Source organism: Mobula hypostoma, chromosome 16, assembly GCF_963921235.1.
Source record: "Mobula hypostoma chromosome 16, sMobHyp1.1, whole genome shotgun sequence".
In the NCBI taxonomy this organism is placed as follows: domain Eukaryota; kingdom Metazoa; phylum Chordata; class Chondrichthyes; order Myliobatiformes; family Myliobatidae; genus Mobula; species Mobula hypostoma.
Window position 1 is genome coordinate 45,452,631 of NC_086112.1, and position 19,857 is coordinate 45,472,487.

The window sequence follows — 19,857 nt, forward strand, 5'->3', positions numbered from 1 at the left end:
TTCTTTGTACTCCCTCTATGGCAAAGATGTCTTTCCTCAGATTAGGGGACCAAAACTGCACACAATACTCCAGGTGTGGTCTCACCAAGGCCTTGTACAACTGCAGTAGTACGTCCCTGCTCCTGTACTCGAACCCTCTCACTATAAATGCCAGCATACCATTCACCTTTTTCACCGCCTGCTGTACCTGCATGCCCACTTTCAATGACTGGTGTATAATGACACCCAGGTCTCGTTGCACCTCCCCTTTTCCTAATCGGCCACCATTCAGATAATAATCTGTTTTCCTATTTTTGCCACCAAAGTGGATAACTTCACATTTATCCACATTAAATTGCATCTGCCATGAATTTGCCCACTCACCCAACCTATCCAAGTCACTCTGCATCCTCTTAGCATCCTCCTCACTGCTAGCACTGCCACCCAGCTTCGTGTCATCCGCAAACTTGGAGATGCTGCATTTAATTCCCTCATCCAAGTCATTAATATATATTGTAAACAACTGGGGTCCCAGCACTGAGCCTTGCGGTACCCCACTAGTCACCGCCTGCCATTCTGAAAAGGTCCCGTTTATTCCCACTCTTTGCTTCCTGTCTGCTAACCAATTCTCCACCCACACCAATACCTTACCCCCAATACCGTGTGCTTTAAGTTTGCACACTAATCTCCTGTGTGGGACCTTGTCAAAAGCCTTTTGAAAATCCAAATATACCACATCCACTGGTTCTCCCCTATCCACTCTACTAGTTACATCCTCAAAAAATTCTATGAGATTTGTCAGACATGATTTTCCTTTCACAAATCCATGCTGACTTTGTCCGATCATTTCACTGCTTTCCAAATGTGCTGTTATCACATCCTTGATAACTGACTCCAGCAGTTTCCCCACCACTGACGTTAGGCTAACCGGTCTATAATTCCCCGGTTTCTCTCTCCCTCCTTTTTTAAAAAGTGGGGTTACATTAGCCACCCTCCAATCCTCAGGAACTAGTCCAGAATCTAACGAGTTTTGAAAAATTATCACTAATGCATCCACTATTTCTTGGGCTACTTCTTTAAGCACTCTAGGATGCAGACCATCTGGCCCTGGGGATTTATCTGCCTTCAATCCCTTCAATTTACCTAACACCACTTCCCTACTAACATGTATTTCGCTCAGTTCCTCCATTCCACTGGACCCTCTGTCCCTTACTATTTCTGGAAGATTATTTATGTCCTCCTTAGTGAAGACAGAACCAAAGTAACTATTCAATTGGTCTGCCATGTCCTTGCTCCCCATAATCAATTCACCTGTTTCTGTCTGCAGGGGACCTACATTTGTCTTTACCAGTCTTTTCCTTTTTACATATCTATAAAAGCTTTTACAGTCCGTTTTTATGTTCCCTGCCAGTTTTCTCTCATAATCTTTTTTCCCCTTCCTAATTAAGCCCTTTGTCCTCCTCTGCTGAACTCTGAATTTCTCCCAGTCCTCAGGTGAGCCACTTTCTCTGGCTAATTTGTATGCTTCTTCTTTGGAATTGATACTATACTTGTGATTCTGGCTGTCTCGGCTTTAGCATCCAAATGAGGAGGAGAGATTAAATGGACATTTCTGCAGATGCAGTACATGAATTGCCCCTTAAAGAAACACTGATGGGATGGATCTATACTCCCTGGAGTTTAGAAAAATAAAGAGTTCATCTCATTGAAATGTAAGATTCCAAGTGGGATTGACAAGTTTTTATCCATGGCTTGACAATGTATAATTAGGAAGGGGTAGTACTGTCATCCCAGAATCAATTATGACCAAACTGAGGAGAATTTACTCATTTGGGTTATGAAGAGTTTTGAATTCTCTAGCCTGGTGAAATCTATATTTAAAGAAAAAATGAATGAAATTTTGGACTTAATGTGAATCAAAGGATAGAGAAATCAAGTCACATCATTGGTTTGTGATGCCATAATCTAAGTGAATCATAGAGCGGGTTCAAGGAGCTAAGTGATCTCCTTCTCCGTTTGTTACATTTTTGTTAAGAAAGGGGTTTCTTAAGGTTGTCATAGATGGGGTGGTGGGGCTGGTACTGGGGATAAGCTCCCACTACCTATTAGATGCACCCAATGGTGTGCATCTCAAATAGCCTCTGAAAAGTAAGTCCAGTTCCTGGCCTTCACATGTGGCTTAGCTGCTAAACCCAACAGAACGGTTTCTACTGACAGGAGAATGGGCAAAGGGGGTTTAGGATACTGGTGCCTTAAAACCAGACGCTTCAGGTAGATGGAGCTCATCAACAGCTTATCTTGGGAAAGGAAAGCTCTGATCTCAAACCTCTATATTCATTCACGGGGAAGGCTTCAGGAGTAAACCCCAAGAAAAAAATCCGGAGCTGGAGTCCATAAGACAGACCTTCTTTAAGTTCTACGCTGACTGGAAACTCCAGCAATGCCACTGGTGCCAAACTGTATCAGGCTCTGCCTTTCCTTCTGATTCATTAGCTGCATGGAAAGAGGAAGCCTGCTGCATGGGCAACAGCATGCTGTCTTTATCGTACTGCTCTGGTTTGCGTATTGACTGAACGTAGACATCTAGGATGCAACATCCATGGCTGACCCCAACCAACATTAAGAAAGGCCAGTTTAGGTTGCTTATACAGTTCTTAAGTCTGTGGCTATGAAGACTCTAATTTTTTTTTTGCATACGATCATTAACTTGGGATTCCATTAGTTGCACATTTGTATTGCAGTGCATAAATAATTGAAGCACATACTAGACTAGAACTCCCTTGAGTCAGTTCTGATTTGTCTTTATCTGACTCTAAATTTCCCCAAGTTTCTGTGGTCTCAAGTACTTCAAATAAAGTCCTAACTCTGTCCTTAATGCATTGAAAGAAAGCAGTCCACATATATCCAAGCTGATAAATTTGATTTTTCTACAACTCAGCAATTTGTTGAGTTAAATGGATTTGCTAAGTCTGAGATGTGGCAGAACATATTTTTGATTATATGACAGTAAAATGCTAAAAAGGTCAATTCTTAGTCAATTTCATTGCAACCTCTATGATTTGAAATATCACTCTGCCAGAAAATAATAATGTATAGCTCAGCATATTCTACATTACTATTTTGGTATCATCTGTATATTTCACCTGAAGGCCAAGTCCAAGTTGTAAGGTCCACTTATATTAACCGCAACATGATACATAATAATCTTCATCATAAGTCTTCATGAGACATTTTAAAAAAAATCTAATTAAAGACCATACTGTTTGTGCAGAGAAAAGTTAGGCAATTCTGTTGCATGTTGCAAGAATGTAATGGTAAACTGTCACTTGGCAACTTGTTACCTTGTTAATACAATGCTGAGTTCTGACCGATAACAACTAAACCTTTGCACAGACAGGATTAAATTCTGTGATGTGATAAATTTTACAGCTGTTTTCCAAGAAAACGAGTACACAAGTACATTAAGATCTCAAATCACAGCCAGGGAGACTATTCAACCCACAGATGTGAAAGGTTAGAAAACTGACTTTTGAAAGAGATAAATATGACCTTCAACCAGCAGTGTCTTGTTACCACACTAATAACTGCTTAATCATGGACAAAAATCTCGTGTTGACTTATGAGACAGAAATAAAGGCTTCTTTGAAAATGTTTCAGAAGTTTTGTTTGAAAAGATTTATAGCAAGGTAACAAGCTCACCCTTTGACTTTTTCATCTTGCACAATCTTCTTCAGCATTTGAACAACAGTGGTTAGGTGCTGGCACCAGGCTGCTGACGAAACATCTGCATTTTTTTTGAGAAATTGTTTTATATGACACAAACTAATAATGGAAACATGCAACCAATTAATTCATGTTTAATTTAAATAATTTGGAACTATAAAACTGAAAAGTACCCAAGAAGGAGATATTAAATGATGTTTAGTAAAAGGATTTATTAACTGAGTACCATCCTCCAATAGAGTAACATTCAGTCGGAACACTTGAATGTGGAATAGATAACAGTTTGCAAATAAACAACAACATCCAAGAAATCACTGGGGCCTAAAAACATAAAAGAGTATACCATCCAAGACTTTATCCACCCAGAATTTACAGAGTGCATGCTCATACCTAGAGCTCTCCACGGAACAGTGTTTATGGTAACTAGGCTACATCCCAGGGCATTTCATAAAGGCATTATCAAACAAAATTTTATACAGAGCCATAGAGTGAAGAAATATTATGACAAACTACCAGAGTTTGGTTAATGAGGGAAGCTGTGATGGTTCTGAAAGAAGCAAATTTAGAAATGGGAAGTGTAGGGAAGAGATTCCAGAAAGTATGATTCAATTGGCTGACAGCACAACTGCCAACGACCCAGCGATGAAATGTGGGGAGGGTTGCAAAATGATCGAGGTACTGTGATAGGGGCAAGATCACACCACGCAATACCCAAGAAGGTAGTCAAGACAAATGGAATGCAGAGTTATATGACAGAGATTTGCTCAATGATCTTGGTGGGAAAGAACAAGTGTGTCATGATTCATAATGAGTAGGCATGTTCAAGGGAGGATTTTTAGAGAGTAAATGGTAATGTTATTTTCACATTTGTCAATACTAGTAACTTTACAAAACATGCAAGTAACAGAAAAATAACATCAGATTATATTCAACATATGCCAAAATGCACTTAGTAGATGATTATCAACAAAATCTGATATTGAGTCACATTCCGCAGCTCCAATTTAGATAATGGTAGCTTGGTCAAAGACACAAGTTTTAAAGCGCATCATAGCGGAAAAAAGGGAAGTGGAAAGGCAGTGGGATTTAAGGGAGAGAATCCAGAATTTGTAGCTGAAGGTGCAACTATGAATAATGGGATAATGAAAACGAGGAATTCAGATAGATAAGAAGACAAGAGAAATTAGTGATGAATTGGGAGTTACTGTGGATGGATCTGAAAATTAGGATGAGAAATTTTAAATTGAGCTGTTACTAATCCAGGAGACAATATACATCACTGAAAACACAGGCGATGGATATAAGAGATTAGTACAAATTAACACATGGGCAGAGTTTGGAATGGTCATAACTTCATAGAAGAGTTAGATGGGAGTGCTTTGGGACAATATTTTTGATTTTTTAAATAATTGTGTATGATATATTGGCTTGTGCAAGAAACCTCTGACTAGGATTCTCCCTCTTACCACCAGCCGAGTGAGGTCTTGGTGCTTGTTGGTCAGACCTGTCAATTCCACATTCTGCCAGATGGATTAGACCATTTGTTCAGGGAACAAGCCCACAAAATCCATAGCATCTCTTTCCTGCAATGTCTGCAGAATGTTCCACGATGACCGCTTGTGGATTTGTAGTCAAAGTACTCTTTCACAAGGGACAGGTAGTGAGGCAGCGTCTAGCTGACTCGGATATTGAGTATAACGGGGCCAGGCTTATTTTCCGCAACACCAGGGACAGGTAGACCCTCAGCACATAGTGACGCCTGGTGCCCAAATACTTACAGCATCATGTAACACCACATGATACAGCCACAAATGAAGGTGGTCATCAGGATGAGGGCAACATTGGGTACAATCTGCCCCCATTCTCTGGGTATTTGTACAATGTGAACCACAGACCCGCTCTATCTTGGACTGACTGATGAACTGGAAGAGGTCCCAGGCTGTTGCCAAGGCACAGTAACAGGGGACAGGTCACACCTGTGCCAAGTACAGAAGGCTGAGAGCTTATCACTCATAACCAAATACTTCCCAGTTAATGACAGAGAACACCATTTCCACAGACCCAATTTTTGATTAACTTTGCCAGTCCACTCCAGCTAATCCTTGTCTTAGACTCGGCCTTTCCTAACCAGATCCCCAGCAACTTCAGGTAAGTCAGACCAAAAGGTGAAGGGGATGTTGGGTCAGTTACTGAAGAGCATAGCCATGATCTTAATGCAGTTGACACTGACCGCAATGCCAGCTCAAACTGGGCACAGGTGCTGATCAATATGCAAACTGACTACGCACCTGAGCACATTGTCTGTGCACTGGGAGGGTTTGACTTCAGTGCCTCCACTGCCTGTCAACATCAGCCCTTGTCCTTGTCCTTCCTGATGGGCTCTTTGCAGTAAACAAACAAGACGAGGAGAGTAGACAACACTGTCAGACTCTAGGCGTGATGGGGAAATCATCTCCCACCTTGAACATTGATTTGATCTGTTCTATGCATATCTGTGTAGTTTTGTGGGAAACTCACAAAGCTTCTAGATATGCTTCTTCTAAACGACTATCCCTGCAATCTACAGCTTTCCCTTTAAGTAACATACTTTCAAACCATCTAAATGAACTAGCAATCTTACGATATCCTGAATGACTTGGCAGACTTGACTATCAGGAATGCAGGTACAGCACCTTTAAACAGACGAAGGTCCATCGCTATGTTTGGAAGAGATGAAGGAAGAGAGGACTCCAAGCCAGACTAAAACTGTGGGGTGTGAAACTTCCTCTACCCAGTATCTTGTTAGCAGATGTACAGTCACTGGAGAACAAGATAGAGGATCTAAGAGCAAGATTGCTGTATTGGAAGGAAATGAGGGATTGCTGCATTCTTTGTTTCATGGAGACATGGCTCACTCCAGACAAGCCAGATATGGCGGTCAGACTTAAGGTCTTCTCTATCCACCAGATGGTCCAAGTTGCTGATTCGAAAGGGACAAAAGGTGGCATCTGTGGTTCATGATAAACTCTTTCTTGTGCTTGAACATAACAGTCTTGCCACACTCTTGTTCTCCTGACCTGGAACATTTAATGATTAAGTGCCATCCTTTCTACTGTACTTACCAAGAGAATTCTCCTCAGTGATTCTGACCGGTTTACTTATCGCCAAAGGCAGCTGTTAAGCAAGCACTCAATGTATTAGCAAACAAGAAAAAGCCTACCCAGGCACCTTTCAAATCATTCCTGGAGATTTCAATCAAACTTGCTCAAAGAGACCTCCACTCAATTATCATCATTATATCACCCGCAGTACCAGGGTTCTCAACACACCATAAATAATATCTGCCATTCCATCCCTTGACTGCACTTCGGAAAATCTGATCATCTGGCTGTCCTCCTCCTACCTGCATACAGGCAGAGACTAAATAGCAAGGCTCCAGAAGTAAAAACAACAAAGTGGTAGTTGCAGGAGGTGGAGGAGCAGCTACAGGACAACTTCAAGTCAGTGGACTGGGTCATTTTCAAGGACTCATCAGAGGATCTGAACGAACATGCCACTGTTGTCACGGACGTTATAAAGTCAGTCATAGCTTAGTGTGTTCCCGCAAAATCATTTAGAGCTTTCCCCAACCAGAAGCCCTGAGATCCACAATCTGCTGAGGACCTGATCAGTGGTGATTGTATCTGGTGACCAAGTGAAATACAAGAGGTTCAGGATATGACCACCAGAAAGCCATCTCACATCCAAAGTGACAATTCCAGACTAAACTTGCATCACTGAAAGGTGGTTGACAGCTGTGGCTGGCTTTGAATGATATCAACTTGAATGCCGCCTTGCCTTCTGAGTTCCTCCAACATTTTGTGTGTATTACTTTGATTTCCAGATCTGCAGATTTGCTCTTGTTTGTGTTTCCCTAAGTGATTGCTTTTTGGTGTTCACATTGGGTGACTGCTTTGTAGAGCATTGCCATTTGGTCTGCATGGTTGACCTTAAGATTCCAATTGTCTGTACATTAATTCTGTATCCCTTTCCCATTCAGCCATTTGTCAGTGGTGTCCTGAACAGGAGAGAGCTAATATAATAGATGCTATCCTATCCTTGCATTTTACTATATTAGGTGCATCTTAATGAGATTTACTTCGCATATTTTAGTTTTTACATTCAGTGTGCTTTAATGTATGAACTATAGAGTGAACAGCTTTCCTTCAGAAATACCAAAAAAGGTATTTGCTATAACCAGCAAATAATTTTAATGAAAAGAACTATAAATTTGCAGTGCTAATTTCATCACTCGTGAGGTATCTTTGCATAACATAAGTAAATTTTGTTCACATAAATGTAACAGCTGTAAATGGTGGAAGCCTTAACACATTTTATTGTTTGATCCCGAACTGTAATGGTTCATTAACATACTAGAGCTGTCCATAGAAAATATTTCAAGTTAGTCTTTATAGCAATACATTTCTTCAGAGAAATGTTAGGTACATTTTCTGAATTTCAATAATGTTTAAATCTTGCTGCTTAATCATTTAACTGATCGAAAAAGATTGGATCTTAGAACATTTTCTGAATTGGTTTTTGATGAGTTGTTCGACCGAATAAAACAACCTGATTACAATGATAACCATATTTAGCTTGCCATCCTTAATGATAACTTTTACTTTATATGTATGCAAGGAACTTTGTATTGTTCTTGAACAAGTTGTTCCAGTGTGTTCAGATACCCTCACCTAAAAAGACAGTTGGGTGTTATCTTGCATATCTAGTCATTTCCTTTTGCTTTCTCTTGTATTTCTGACAGGCACACTACTAATACACGGGCACAATATAAAATGATTTGTGGGTAATTACATTGATTATCCTACCCTATATGATTGAACTTTGCCAGACACTAAAATAAGTTGTAGCAGTTCAGTATAAAATTATGCATTGCATCTCAGCCTTTTTTATATTCATCCATCATTTCTATGTTCAAAATCTGTTCAAGCGGAAGATGCATACATGGAGTATGGAAGCATAAACCTGGAAGACATTTGAATTGATTTTAGCACAATCCACAGCAGAGCATAAAAGTTACAAGTGACTAATTCTGTTTGTCTTTTCTCCACATCTTTTGTTTCTGTTTTCTTTGCTTTACTGTTGTTATTTTATCAATTTGATTATCTATGTATCATCAGCAAGGTGTACTAATAAATGAATACATAAAAATGACCCGAGTCTCTGTGGGAAGCTTTATCCATACATGGAAATGGGGGTGGACCACTAGGCCCTGTTGTCATTTTATCATGGCTGATTTATTCCATTTTCCTTGGTACCCTTGTGTAAAAGGAATTCCATCAATCCTGTCTACATCAACAGTACTGAAGTTGAGAATTTAAGTTCCCAGGCCTGAACATTAACCTATCCTGGTCCAACCAAGTTGATGTCATCGCCAAGAAAGCTACCAACTTAGGAACCATTACTCCCTGAGGCAACTAAAGAAATTCGCATGACCCCATCAACCCTTACCAATTCTTATTGCTGCTCCATAGAAAGCATTCTATCTGGGTGCACAACGGCTTAGTATGGCCACTACTCTATACATGATCACAAGAAACTGCAGAGAGTTGTGGACACAACTCAGCCCATCACGGAAAACAGCCTCCCTCCATGCAATCTGTCTAAATTTCTCTCTGCCTCAGTAAAGCAGCCAGCATAATTAAAGAGCCCATCCACCCTCGACATTCTCTCTTTGACCATTGGGCAGAAGATACAAAAGCCTTAAAGTGCATACTACCAGGCTCAAGGATGGCTTCTGTCTCACTGTAGTCAGACTCTTGAATGAACCTCTTGTTCAATAAGATGCACTTTTGATCTCAACATCCACCTCATGATGATCTTGCACTTTATTGTTTACCTGCATTATACTTTCTCTGTGGCTTTTACACTTTATTCTGCATTGTCATTGTCTTACCTTGTCCTACCACAATGCACTGTATAATGATTTGGTGTGTATGAGTATGCAAGACAAGCTTTTCACTGTGTCTTGGTACACGTGACAATAATAAACCAATGTTAATATCAATTGGCAATAATGAACTAATACCAATAGGAAAACCCATAAAACAATTCAGATACCTTCCAGGTTTCATACTACATGCATATTCTACATAAATGGGTGTCTTGGTGTAGAAATGATTAATTACAAAAATGTAATGGATAAATCTTCACAAATTCCATAATATTTTAGTGCCTTGAAAGATTCAATTGATTCAGTACAATTATCTCAGGAAAGATGATTTTCTAGATTTCCACCAGCAGTTGGGTGAAAAAGAACTCACTGATTTCACTTCTAATAGTCTAAGTTATAATTTTAAGGTTCTTTTCTCTCTTTTCTTTGTTTGTTTCAGGGATCATTAGGAATGACAACTGGCAATTTCTTATGCTTTGGTTCTTTTAAAAGCAGCGAGAGACACGTACAGCTTTGGAATGGAGTTTGCAGGTAGGCTCTAGGTAGCTGAGAGCAAAGCTGCCCCATGAGGGATGCAAGGATGAAAGGTTGCTGAGTGTCAGCCACACAATGAAAATGAGACTCAAAGAAACTGCAAAAGCTCTTGGGGTGGGGGAGGTGGCAGAAAAACTCGTAACATGGAAAATAATTTGTTTGTTACACAACCTGTTGAACCGAAGGAGGGATGAGGCCAATGCAGAAGTTATTGATCAGCCATGATCTAATTGAATTAGACAGCAGCCCTGAGTGGTTCTTCAGAATACTCCTGTTAGGATCTTAGACAATTGAGAGAAAAGAGGAAAATCAGTGATGAAACCCTGAAGCCTTGGAGAGGTGCAGAAAATGTTCACAAGAATGATCTCAGAAGTCAATTTTGGTGTCAAGAAAAGGGTATCCTAATGTGCATGGAGAGCCCCAAAGGCATATTTGAGAAAACAGTTGTAGTATCTTGTTTGATTAGGTTAAAAGTCATTATTTCCCCCTTTTTTCCCTTTTACATTGACCTTATTTTTGAGCTTCAGTTTATTTGAATGTTTAGTCTCTGATAATTTGTGGCATTAGGATAACTTCGCAAAGTGGCTCAGATCACCAGGAAACAAATTTGAAAAATGAAGCTGATTTAACAAAAATAATGAAAAGGACTTCACTTGATTAAATGCTGTCATTCGTATATTGTTTGGTGATATATTGTACCAGAATAATTGATTTATATATTGTTGTCCGATATATTTCATTGTATAAAAATCGTTTTATTTTTGTCTCAGCACAGCCTTTTAGCTTGATATTGAACAAGTTTAATCAAAGTGACTAAGTCACCACAGACTTTCTTTTAGATCTCTAATGTTGAGTTTCAATAGGGAATTTGTTATATGCATAAAAGGAAATAAATTGCCAACTTGGGGAAAATTTAATTGCAGTGTTCCTTCAAAGGAATAGGATGATGCAGGAAAATAGCCAAAAGCTGTTGAGCTCCTACATGCATTTTGGAATAGAGTGCAAGAAATCACCCATCAGTTCAGGGCACATTAACAACCTACAAACATCACCCATTGTTCTTCCTGATGGTATCTGGAGAACAGCTATCAAATGGTGTAATCTGGGCTCAGCTCTTTATAGTATTTCTGTTTGGTATGCATAGAACAATGTATGATATTTCATCAATCAGGTGGACACATCTTCATGACAAGCTATATAAAAATGTAGTAAAGCATAGTACCATATAAATAACATGCTGGAGCACTGCTTATGAAAATTTAAAAAAAAATGCAGCTGCTGTAATAGAAACAAACAGATCTGACAGCGTCTGTGGGGACCGAAAGAGTGATGATGTTCTAGGTCAAAGACTTTGTCAGAGAGGCAATAGTCAAAAAGCAAAATAGTATGGATACAGGCCCTTCAGCCCAACAAGTCTATGCGAGCATATTGTCCTCCCACCTAGTCCCAGCTTCATGCATCCAGCCCACATCCCTCTAAGCCCTGTCCCTCCATGTACATATACAAGTACTTCTGAAATGATACTATTATACATGCCTCAACCACTTCCTCAGGCAGCTGATTTCATATGCTCGCCACCCGCTGTGTGAAAAAGTTGTCTCTCAGATCCCTTTTAATTCCTTCCTCTCTCACATAATTTTGGACTCTCTTGCTGTGGGGAGAAGACTCACTGTCCATCTTACCCTTGCTTCACATAATTCTAAACATTTCTATAAGGTACCCCCCCCCATTCTCCTACACTCTAAGGAATGAAGAACTAACCCAGTATAACTCAGGCCCTCTAGTCCTTGCAAAATCCTCGTAAACCTTTTTTGCATTCTTTCCATTTTAGCCAAGTCCTTCCCTGATTGAAATACGACTAAAACTGTACAAGTACTCCAAGTGCATATACAAAATAATGTCACAACTGCTATACCGAATACCCTGAATGATGATGGCTAGTGTGCTCCTCCTCCCTTTTCCTTCTTCCATGGCCTTCTATCCTCTCCTATTAGATTTCCTCTTCTCCAGCCCTTTATCTCTTTCATCAATCAATTTCCCAGCTTTTTACTTTACCCTTCCCCTCCTGGTTTCAACTATCACCTTGCATTTCTTCTTTCCCTCCCCCCAGCTTCTCAACCTGCCTACTCATCTTTTTTCTCCAGTCCTGATGAAGGGTCTCGGCCCAAAACATCAACTGTACTCTTTACCATAGATGCTGCCTGATCTGCTGAGGTCCTCCAGCATTTTGTGTGTATTGCTTTGACAAAGCAACTTCTGTTTTTATTACACTACTTCAGCATTGCCTGATCCTTGAAGAATCCTTGAAACACTGATTTATCAGATTTCCAGAATTGTCACCCCCACTGCTTCTCTTTCACCACCCCCCATTCCCATTTCCCTCTCTTACCTTACCCCTTTACCTGTCCATCACCTCCCTCTGGTGCTCCTCCCCCTTTCCTTTCTTCCATGGCCTTCTGTCCTCTCCTATCAGATTCCGCCTTCCGTAGCCCTTTATCTTTCACCATTCAACTTTGCTGCTCTTTACTTCACCCTTCTCCTCTCTCAATTTCACCTAACACTTATTACCCTGTACTTCTTCCTCTCCTCCTCCCAACTTCTTACTCTGACTTCTAATCTCTTTTTTTCTTGTCCTGATAAAGGGTCTCAGCCTGAAACATCATCTGTTTATTCTTTTCCATAGATGCTGCCTGACCTGCTGAGTTCCTCCAGCATTTCAAAGGTTCGTTTTATTATTAAAGTATACAACTTGAAATTCTTCTTCTCTGCGTAGTCATAAAACCAAGACAGTAAAGAAAGGCAGCATGATCATCAACCCCCAAAATCCCCCTCCCCTGCACACAAAACGAAAAACAAAATGGAACAGGCACTTCAACCCCCAAATCCCTTCTCCCGTACAAACAAAAACAAACAAAACAGAACAGGAACACCAACCCCCAAATCTCTCCTCCTGCACAAAAAAACAAACAAAATGGACAGGTATATCGAACCCCAAATCCTTCCTCTCACACAAAAGAGCCAAACAAAATGGAATAGCCACATCAATCCCCAAATCCACCTCTCCGCACAATAAAACAAGAAAGATTGGGTGAAAAACCCATGATATGAAAAACTATAAGACTGGGGGAAAAAGTCTGTAGTCCAAGTCCACACCCAAAATGCAGAAAATCTGGCGAGCACTCTCCGTGCCCAGTGGCAGACCCTTCCCTCTCTGTAGCAGCATGATCAAAATACAGGCAGGTGACGATCACCCTCCGCTTTCGCCTCCGCTTCAATCTCCCTCATCACTTTAATTGGCGAAATGGAGTCAGACAATGGCTGGCGCCCCGTCCTGCAGGCTTCTTACCACAAGTTTCCTGCACGCTGTCTCTGACTCCCAGAATCCTCTCAGAGACTGCGGTGTTTTGAAGCACCTGAGCGATCTCCAAGCTTCTGCATTCACCTTGATATTTCAATTTCCTTCGCCTCTTTAATCGGCGAACAAAGGAAGATTTAATCGGCAAAATGGTGTCGAACATCGGCTTGCAGCCTGCCTGCTGTAAGGTTCCTGCACACTGCCTCTGCCTCCTGGTATCCTCTGGGAGACTGCAGAGTGCTAGAACAGGCAAACAATCTACAAAGAGCAAATCACGGCCTCCAGCAGTTCCAGAATCACATCCAAGATGAAAAGCAAATGTAAAGGACATAAAAGAAGTGAAATATAAGGTTTCGTGATCTATCTGGAAGATGTCAACCGAAGGAACATTATAAGCAGGTGCTATCTTGACCAGAGAGGTTTTGTGTGTAATGACTGACAGAAGTTCAAATGAATCACTGGTTCACTTATTTGCATCCCTGATGGCAGAAAAGGATAGGACATTAGAGCAAATGATGCATCTCCTACAGATGCATTGGAACGTGTAATGAGAAGGGATGATATTGGTTCCCTTTTTGAACATCAATTCCCCTGCATTATCCAACATAGCCCAATGCAAGCTTGACTGACAGTCCTTCATCTTCATTTGCGTGCATTGCACCCTTCTGAAATCTGTACTGAATTCAACAATTTTGGGCAATTCACTTTTTCTAATTCTCTCAGAACAGGTTAGGATTGTTGTAAAGCTATTCATTGGTCATATTAACTCAGTTTTTCTCTCTCCTTAGACACTACCTGATATGCCAGGCAATTCCAATTTTCCCCTTTTTACTTCAGCCACAGCCCTGCACTGCATTTCAAAGCCTCAACATCTCTCTTTTTCTCTCTCTCTGTTAGAATAACAACATAGAATTCTGTCTACATTGGAATCACTTGGGCAAGCCTAGCCTCACCTTGCCATATCCCTTCTTATATATCTCCTCACCTACTCTTTCTGTAGATCAAACTGGCTCGTTTTCTCTTTCCCAGATCTGATGAAGACACCTCATACAGATTACATGACCTGTCATGCATTGAATACAATAACTTTTACATCTAATGGGAAAAATGTTCCAACTCTGATTATAATGTGTAGCTTAACCAAAATAAACAGAATAAATAAATTCAAAGGAGGGCAAGTTATAGGAAGAGGAATGAATGTAATGCATATTTTGTCTTTACTATATCTGTGGTGACCTTGCAAGTAAATTGAAAGCAATGGAATGAAAATTGAGTGAGTTCTATAATGGGCTAGCACCTGCCTTTTGTAAACTACTATCAGGAGCTGAAGATAAAAAATACCTTCCCCATCAGGTTCAATTTTCAAGTCAATTGTTTCTTGTGAGGTTTTATTTTACAGTTCATCCACCATATGTTGATCAGGTAAAACAAGATTATCATATGTCTACTGTAATAAATTTTTAATCAGAAATTATAGAAAAAGGATGCTGTAACATACATGATTTGGAAAAGGGAAGTTTTCTGGGTCATAACAATAATTGCCCACTGATTAATTGTCAATTGAATTTATCCTTTTCAAAAGGATGCTAGAATTGATAAAATATTTTTAGTTTATCAAACCAGAGTATATAGAATGAAATAATATTGGTATGATTTCAAAACAAAAAGAGCTATTTGTTTTTAAATTGCAAACAAAAGTTACCTGATGGATCTGTCAGTAGTGCTACCACAAGGGATTGCTGATTATGTGGAAAGTAGAGTTTCAGTGGCATCTTAACGATGTGGATGTGGGAAGAAAATGAGAAAGACACATTGAAAAGAACTGCATGTTTACTGAGTGAGTCTCTACATGACGATAAAGATGATAAATGCACAATAATTATTTCTCATTAGTTATTTAAAATTTTGATGGGGAAATAACAAAACAAATGGCCTAGCATACTAGTAACCTGATTGTTAAGGTTTTTTTTATCCTGAAGCTCTACAATTTACATTCAAAGAAATGCAAACTGTAGGAACTTTACACTGCAAAAATCATTTTTAGATTTAACACATGAACACATCGGTATATATTTTCTAAAAATCTTATTAACTGATAATAATAAAAAATCAGAACTAAAAGACCATCAGCCAGAATTGTAAGTATTATAGCTAACTTGATCAATAAATGGAATCAATGAAAAATAATGTTGCTGGAATAATGTCAAAATCCAACTAGTTCATTAATGTTCATCAGAGAGGAAAGTGAATCAATATCGTACCATCCAATGCAGTTGATTATAAACATTCCTAAAAAGTGACCTAGCAATTGCACAAAAGTACTTAACTTTACTGTCAGAATACAGTAAATTAGGGTAGCAGCTCACAACCACTATTTATAACTGAAATGAATGGGCAATAAAAAATAATTTTCTTAAAAGTCACCATTTTCTTAATTAAAATATCAAAGTTAATGGCCTGACATTAAATCATACTGGACCAGAAAGAGGCCAGACACAATTTGCGTCAACTCCTAGCAGATTTTAAGCCACAATAGAAATGTAACTATTGGCATATTTGAAGCCAAAAAGAAATAACTGGAAGAAGTATATCTTTTTTCATTCCAGTGGCCTTCACTGGAACCATGTGATACTTAGACTTGACTACGCTGCACCTTTAGTTAAATAACCTGTTGTAACTCAATATATAAATAATGACTTCTGTACCAGACACCATGATCTTAAATTTACAAGACCTGTCAATAACTCAATGAAATGTTTTCAACAGTAAAAAGGCCTTTTCATTTAGTCACTTAAAAACAACTAACCTGAGTCTGCACCTGCGGCAGAACTTGAATAAAGCATCGAGTAAATGCTTGTATAATGGTTATAATTTTTGGATGTCCATCAGTCTCCAATAGAATGGCCCTTATGATTTAAAGAGACAAAAATCATACAATTAACACACATTAATGCCTGTCATCCAGATGTTAACAGTGTATTCATGCAAGACAATAAACCTGTTTATATCCAAAGCTAATGGGTCGTAATTCATAGAAAAGCAGGAATAATAATATGTGATTGTAAACAGTACAGCTGCCTGTTCTTTAAATTCGGGTGGTTGCGTGAAGAGACAAGGAATTTTCTCAATGTCTGCCTTTTAGACCCAATGTGAAAAATAGGTCACAGACAGTTCATGTGGTATCAGTTTTAAAATACCATTGAGAATAGCTTACACTGGTACATTTCAAATCTAAATCAATATGCACTTGCCAAAGTCAGTGTATCAATATACATTTATCTGATCAATTTAACTAATTGTAAATTACTTTCTATGATAAATAATTCTTGTGTGTAAACGGTAAACAGCTGTGCAAATGGAGACTAGTATTATTCTTATTAAACCATGCTGTTCCAAGTACGTGCTGGCTAAGCATAATCTAGAGTTTAGAGTTATACTGACATCTGTTCTATTTTTATCTTGATAATTTGGCTGTAATTCTATTGATACAGACATGAAAATACACGATATGAAAAATGGTAGACTTTTAAAGGTAATGAAAGCGAGGCGGCTAGGCCAGACAACATCCCAGGCCGAGTGCTTGGGGAGTGTGCACACCAGCTCCCTAACATCTTCATGGACATCTTCAACACTTCACTCGTCCAGGTTACCGAACTCACATACTTCAAATCCGCCACCATCCTCCCTGTACTGAGGAGCTCTACCCCTTCAGAGTTAAATGACTGCCACCCGGTGGCACTAACGCCAATCATCATGAAATGCTTTATCAGTTAATAATGGCACATATCAAAAACTCCATTCTTGCCACACTGAGAACTCATCAATATGCTTACTGACAGAACTGCTCTACAACAGATGCCATAGCATCTGTCATGCACCTGGCCCTGACACACCTAGAAAGCAAGGACACTTACGTCAGAATGCTGTTTCTGGATTTCAGTTGGGCTTTCAACACTATTGTCCCACAGATCATGCTGAACAAACTCCTACCCCTTGGTCTAAATACACCACTGTCAATTGGGCGTTGGACGTCAGATAGTCAGGATGTACAACTTCTCCTCACTCCCCATCGTCCTCAAGTAGGGTGTCCATCAGAGCTACGTGCTGAGCCCATTGCTGTACAATCTGTTCACACATTACTCTCCAAGTAATCACATTGTCAAGTATGCCAAATTCATGACAGTGGTGGGGCTCATCACCAACAACGATGTGAGAGCCTACAAGGAGGAGGTGAAGAGCTCGAAGGCCTGGTGCTCGGCAAGTAACCTCATTCTCAATGCCAACAAGACAAAGGAGAAGGTCATCAGCTCCAGGAGAACTCGCACCACACACACATCTCTTTACTCAATAAATCCAATAACCATTATAGAATCAATGAAAGACCGCACCAACCGGGCAGCTAACCATCGCGCAAAAAGAAAAAAATGAGCAATATTAAATAAATAAGCAAGCAATAAATATTGAGAACATGAGATGAAAAGTCCTTGAAAGTGAGTCCACAGGTTATGAGAACAGTTCAGTGATGGGGCAAGTGAAGTTAAACCCTCTGGTTCAAGAGCTGATGGTTGAGGGGTAATAACTGTTCCTAAACCTTGTAATGTGAGTCCTGAGGCTCCTGTACCTTCTTCCTGATGGCAGCAGCGAAAAGAGAGCATGAACTGGGTGGTGGTCCTTGATGATGGATGTGCTTTCCTGCGACAACGTTCTGTGTAGATGCGCTCAATAGGAGGGAAGGCTTTACTTATGATGAACTGAGTTGTATCCACCACTTTTTGTAGGATTTTCCATTCAAGGGCATCGGTGTTTCTATACCAGGCTGTGATTCAACCAGTCCAAATACTCTCCACCACACATCTATATAAGTTTGACAAAGCTTTAGTCGTCATGCTGAATCTTTGCAAACCTCTAGGGAAGTAGTGGCCCTGCCCTGTTTTCTTCATAATTGCACTTATGTGCTGTGCCCAGGACAGGTTCTTTGGAATGACACCACCAAAGAATCTAAAGTTGCCGACATTCTCCACCTGTGATTCCCCAATGAGGAATGGCTAATGGACATTTGGTGATACAGCAGTGGACAAACGGTGAGTAGTTTCAAACTCCGTGGAATGTACATCTCGCTCAACCTCTCATAGTCCCAGAACACGTCCTACCCAATCAGGAAAGGTCACCAATGCTGCTGCTTTCTGGTGAGACTGAAGAAAGGTGGACTATACACATCTAATCTCACATCCTTCTACAGTTGCATAGTAGAGAGCATCCTAACATGCTGCATTACTGCATGGCATGGAAACTGCACTGTGATGATCACGAAGGCTCCTAATCCATCATGGTCACCATCAAATCAAGGACATATATACAGAAAGGTGCCGGAAAAAGGCCAGTAACATCAGGAAGGATCCTACCCACCCTGGTCATGGACTGTTTGTCCTGCTCCTATTAAGGAGGAGGCTACGTAGCATCCACACCAGGACCACCAGACTCTAAAACAGTTACTTTTCTCAGGCAGTAAGGCTGATCAACACCTCTATCCTCTAACCCTCCCACACCACTACTGCTTTCCACGGTGATCGCTCCCTACGCGACTCCCTTGCCCACTTGTCTCTCCCCACTGATCTCCTTCCTGGCACTTATCCTTGCAGGTGGAAAAAGTGCTTCACCTGCCCCTACACCTTCTCGCTCACTACCATTCAGGGCCCCAAACAGTCCTTCCAGGTGAGACAACACTTCACCTGTGAGTCTGTTGGGGTCATATACTGTGGCTGGTGCTCCTGGTGTGGCCTCCTGTGCATCAGTGAGACCCGACGTAGATTGGGAGACTGCTTTGCTGATCACCTATCCTCTGTCCGCCAGAAAAAGCAGGATCTCCCAGTGGCCGTCCATTGTAATTCCACTTCTCAATCCCATTCCATTATGTCTATCCATGGCCTCCTTTATTGTTGTGATGAGGCCACACTCAGGTTGGAGGAACAACCCTTATATTCCATCTGGGTAGCCTCCAACCTGATGGCATGAACATTGATTTCTTGAACTTCCAGTAATGACACCCCCCCCCCACTTCACCTTTTCCCTCTCTCACCTATCTCCTTGCCTGCCTATCACCCCCCTCTGGTGCTTCTACCCCTTTCCATAGCCTTCTGTCCTCTCCTGTTGGATTCCCCCTTCTTCAGCCTTGTATCTCTTTCATCAATCAACTTCCCAGCGCTTTACTTCACCCCCCTCCCTTCCGGTTTCACCTCTCACCTTGTGCTTCTCCCTCCATTCCCCTACTTTTTAATGCTACTTCTCATCTTTTTTTCTCCAGCCCAGCTGAAGGATCTTGCCCTGAAACGTCGATTGT

The 19,857-nt window shown here is 40.4% G+C and overlaps 2 protein-coding genes across 5 annotated transcripts in view; one reads left to right on the top strand and one right to left on the bottom strand.

Moving 5' to 3' along the window:
- Nucleotides 1-19,857, top strand: part of aopep (aminopeptidase O (putative)) — a 295,893-nt gene that overhangs the window by 259,869 nt on the left and 16,167 nt on the right. Inside the window, exon 17 of one of the 2 annotated variants that reach the window (XR_010020603.1) lies at nt 10,071-10,162. The gene's annotated coding sequence lies outside the window, so the exon portion shown is untranslated. Of the gene's footprint in view, nt 1-10,070; nt 11,135-19,857 lie in introns of those variants that run through there. The other variant, XM_063068850.1, reaches the window with a different exon arrangement.
- Nucleotides 1-19,857, bottom strand: part of fancc (FA complementation group C) — a 181,488-nt gene that overhangs the window by 11,673 nt on the left and 149,958 nt on the right. For all 3 annotated transcript variants that reach the window (XM_063068860.1, XM_063068859.1, XM_063068861.1), the window contains exons 10-12: nt 16,327-16,426; nt 15,223-15,292; nt 3,679-3,763 (exon numbers count right to left, since the gene is read on the bottom strand). In XM_063068860.1, coding sequence (XP_062924930.1) covers nt 3,679-3,763; nt 15,223-15,292; nt 16,327-16,426 — 255 coding nt within the window. The remainder of the gene's footprint in view (nt 1-3,678; nt 3,764-15,222; nt 15,293-16,326; nt 16,427-19,857) is intronic.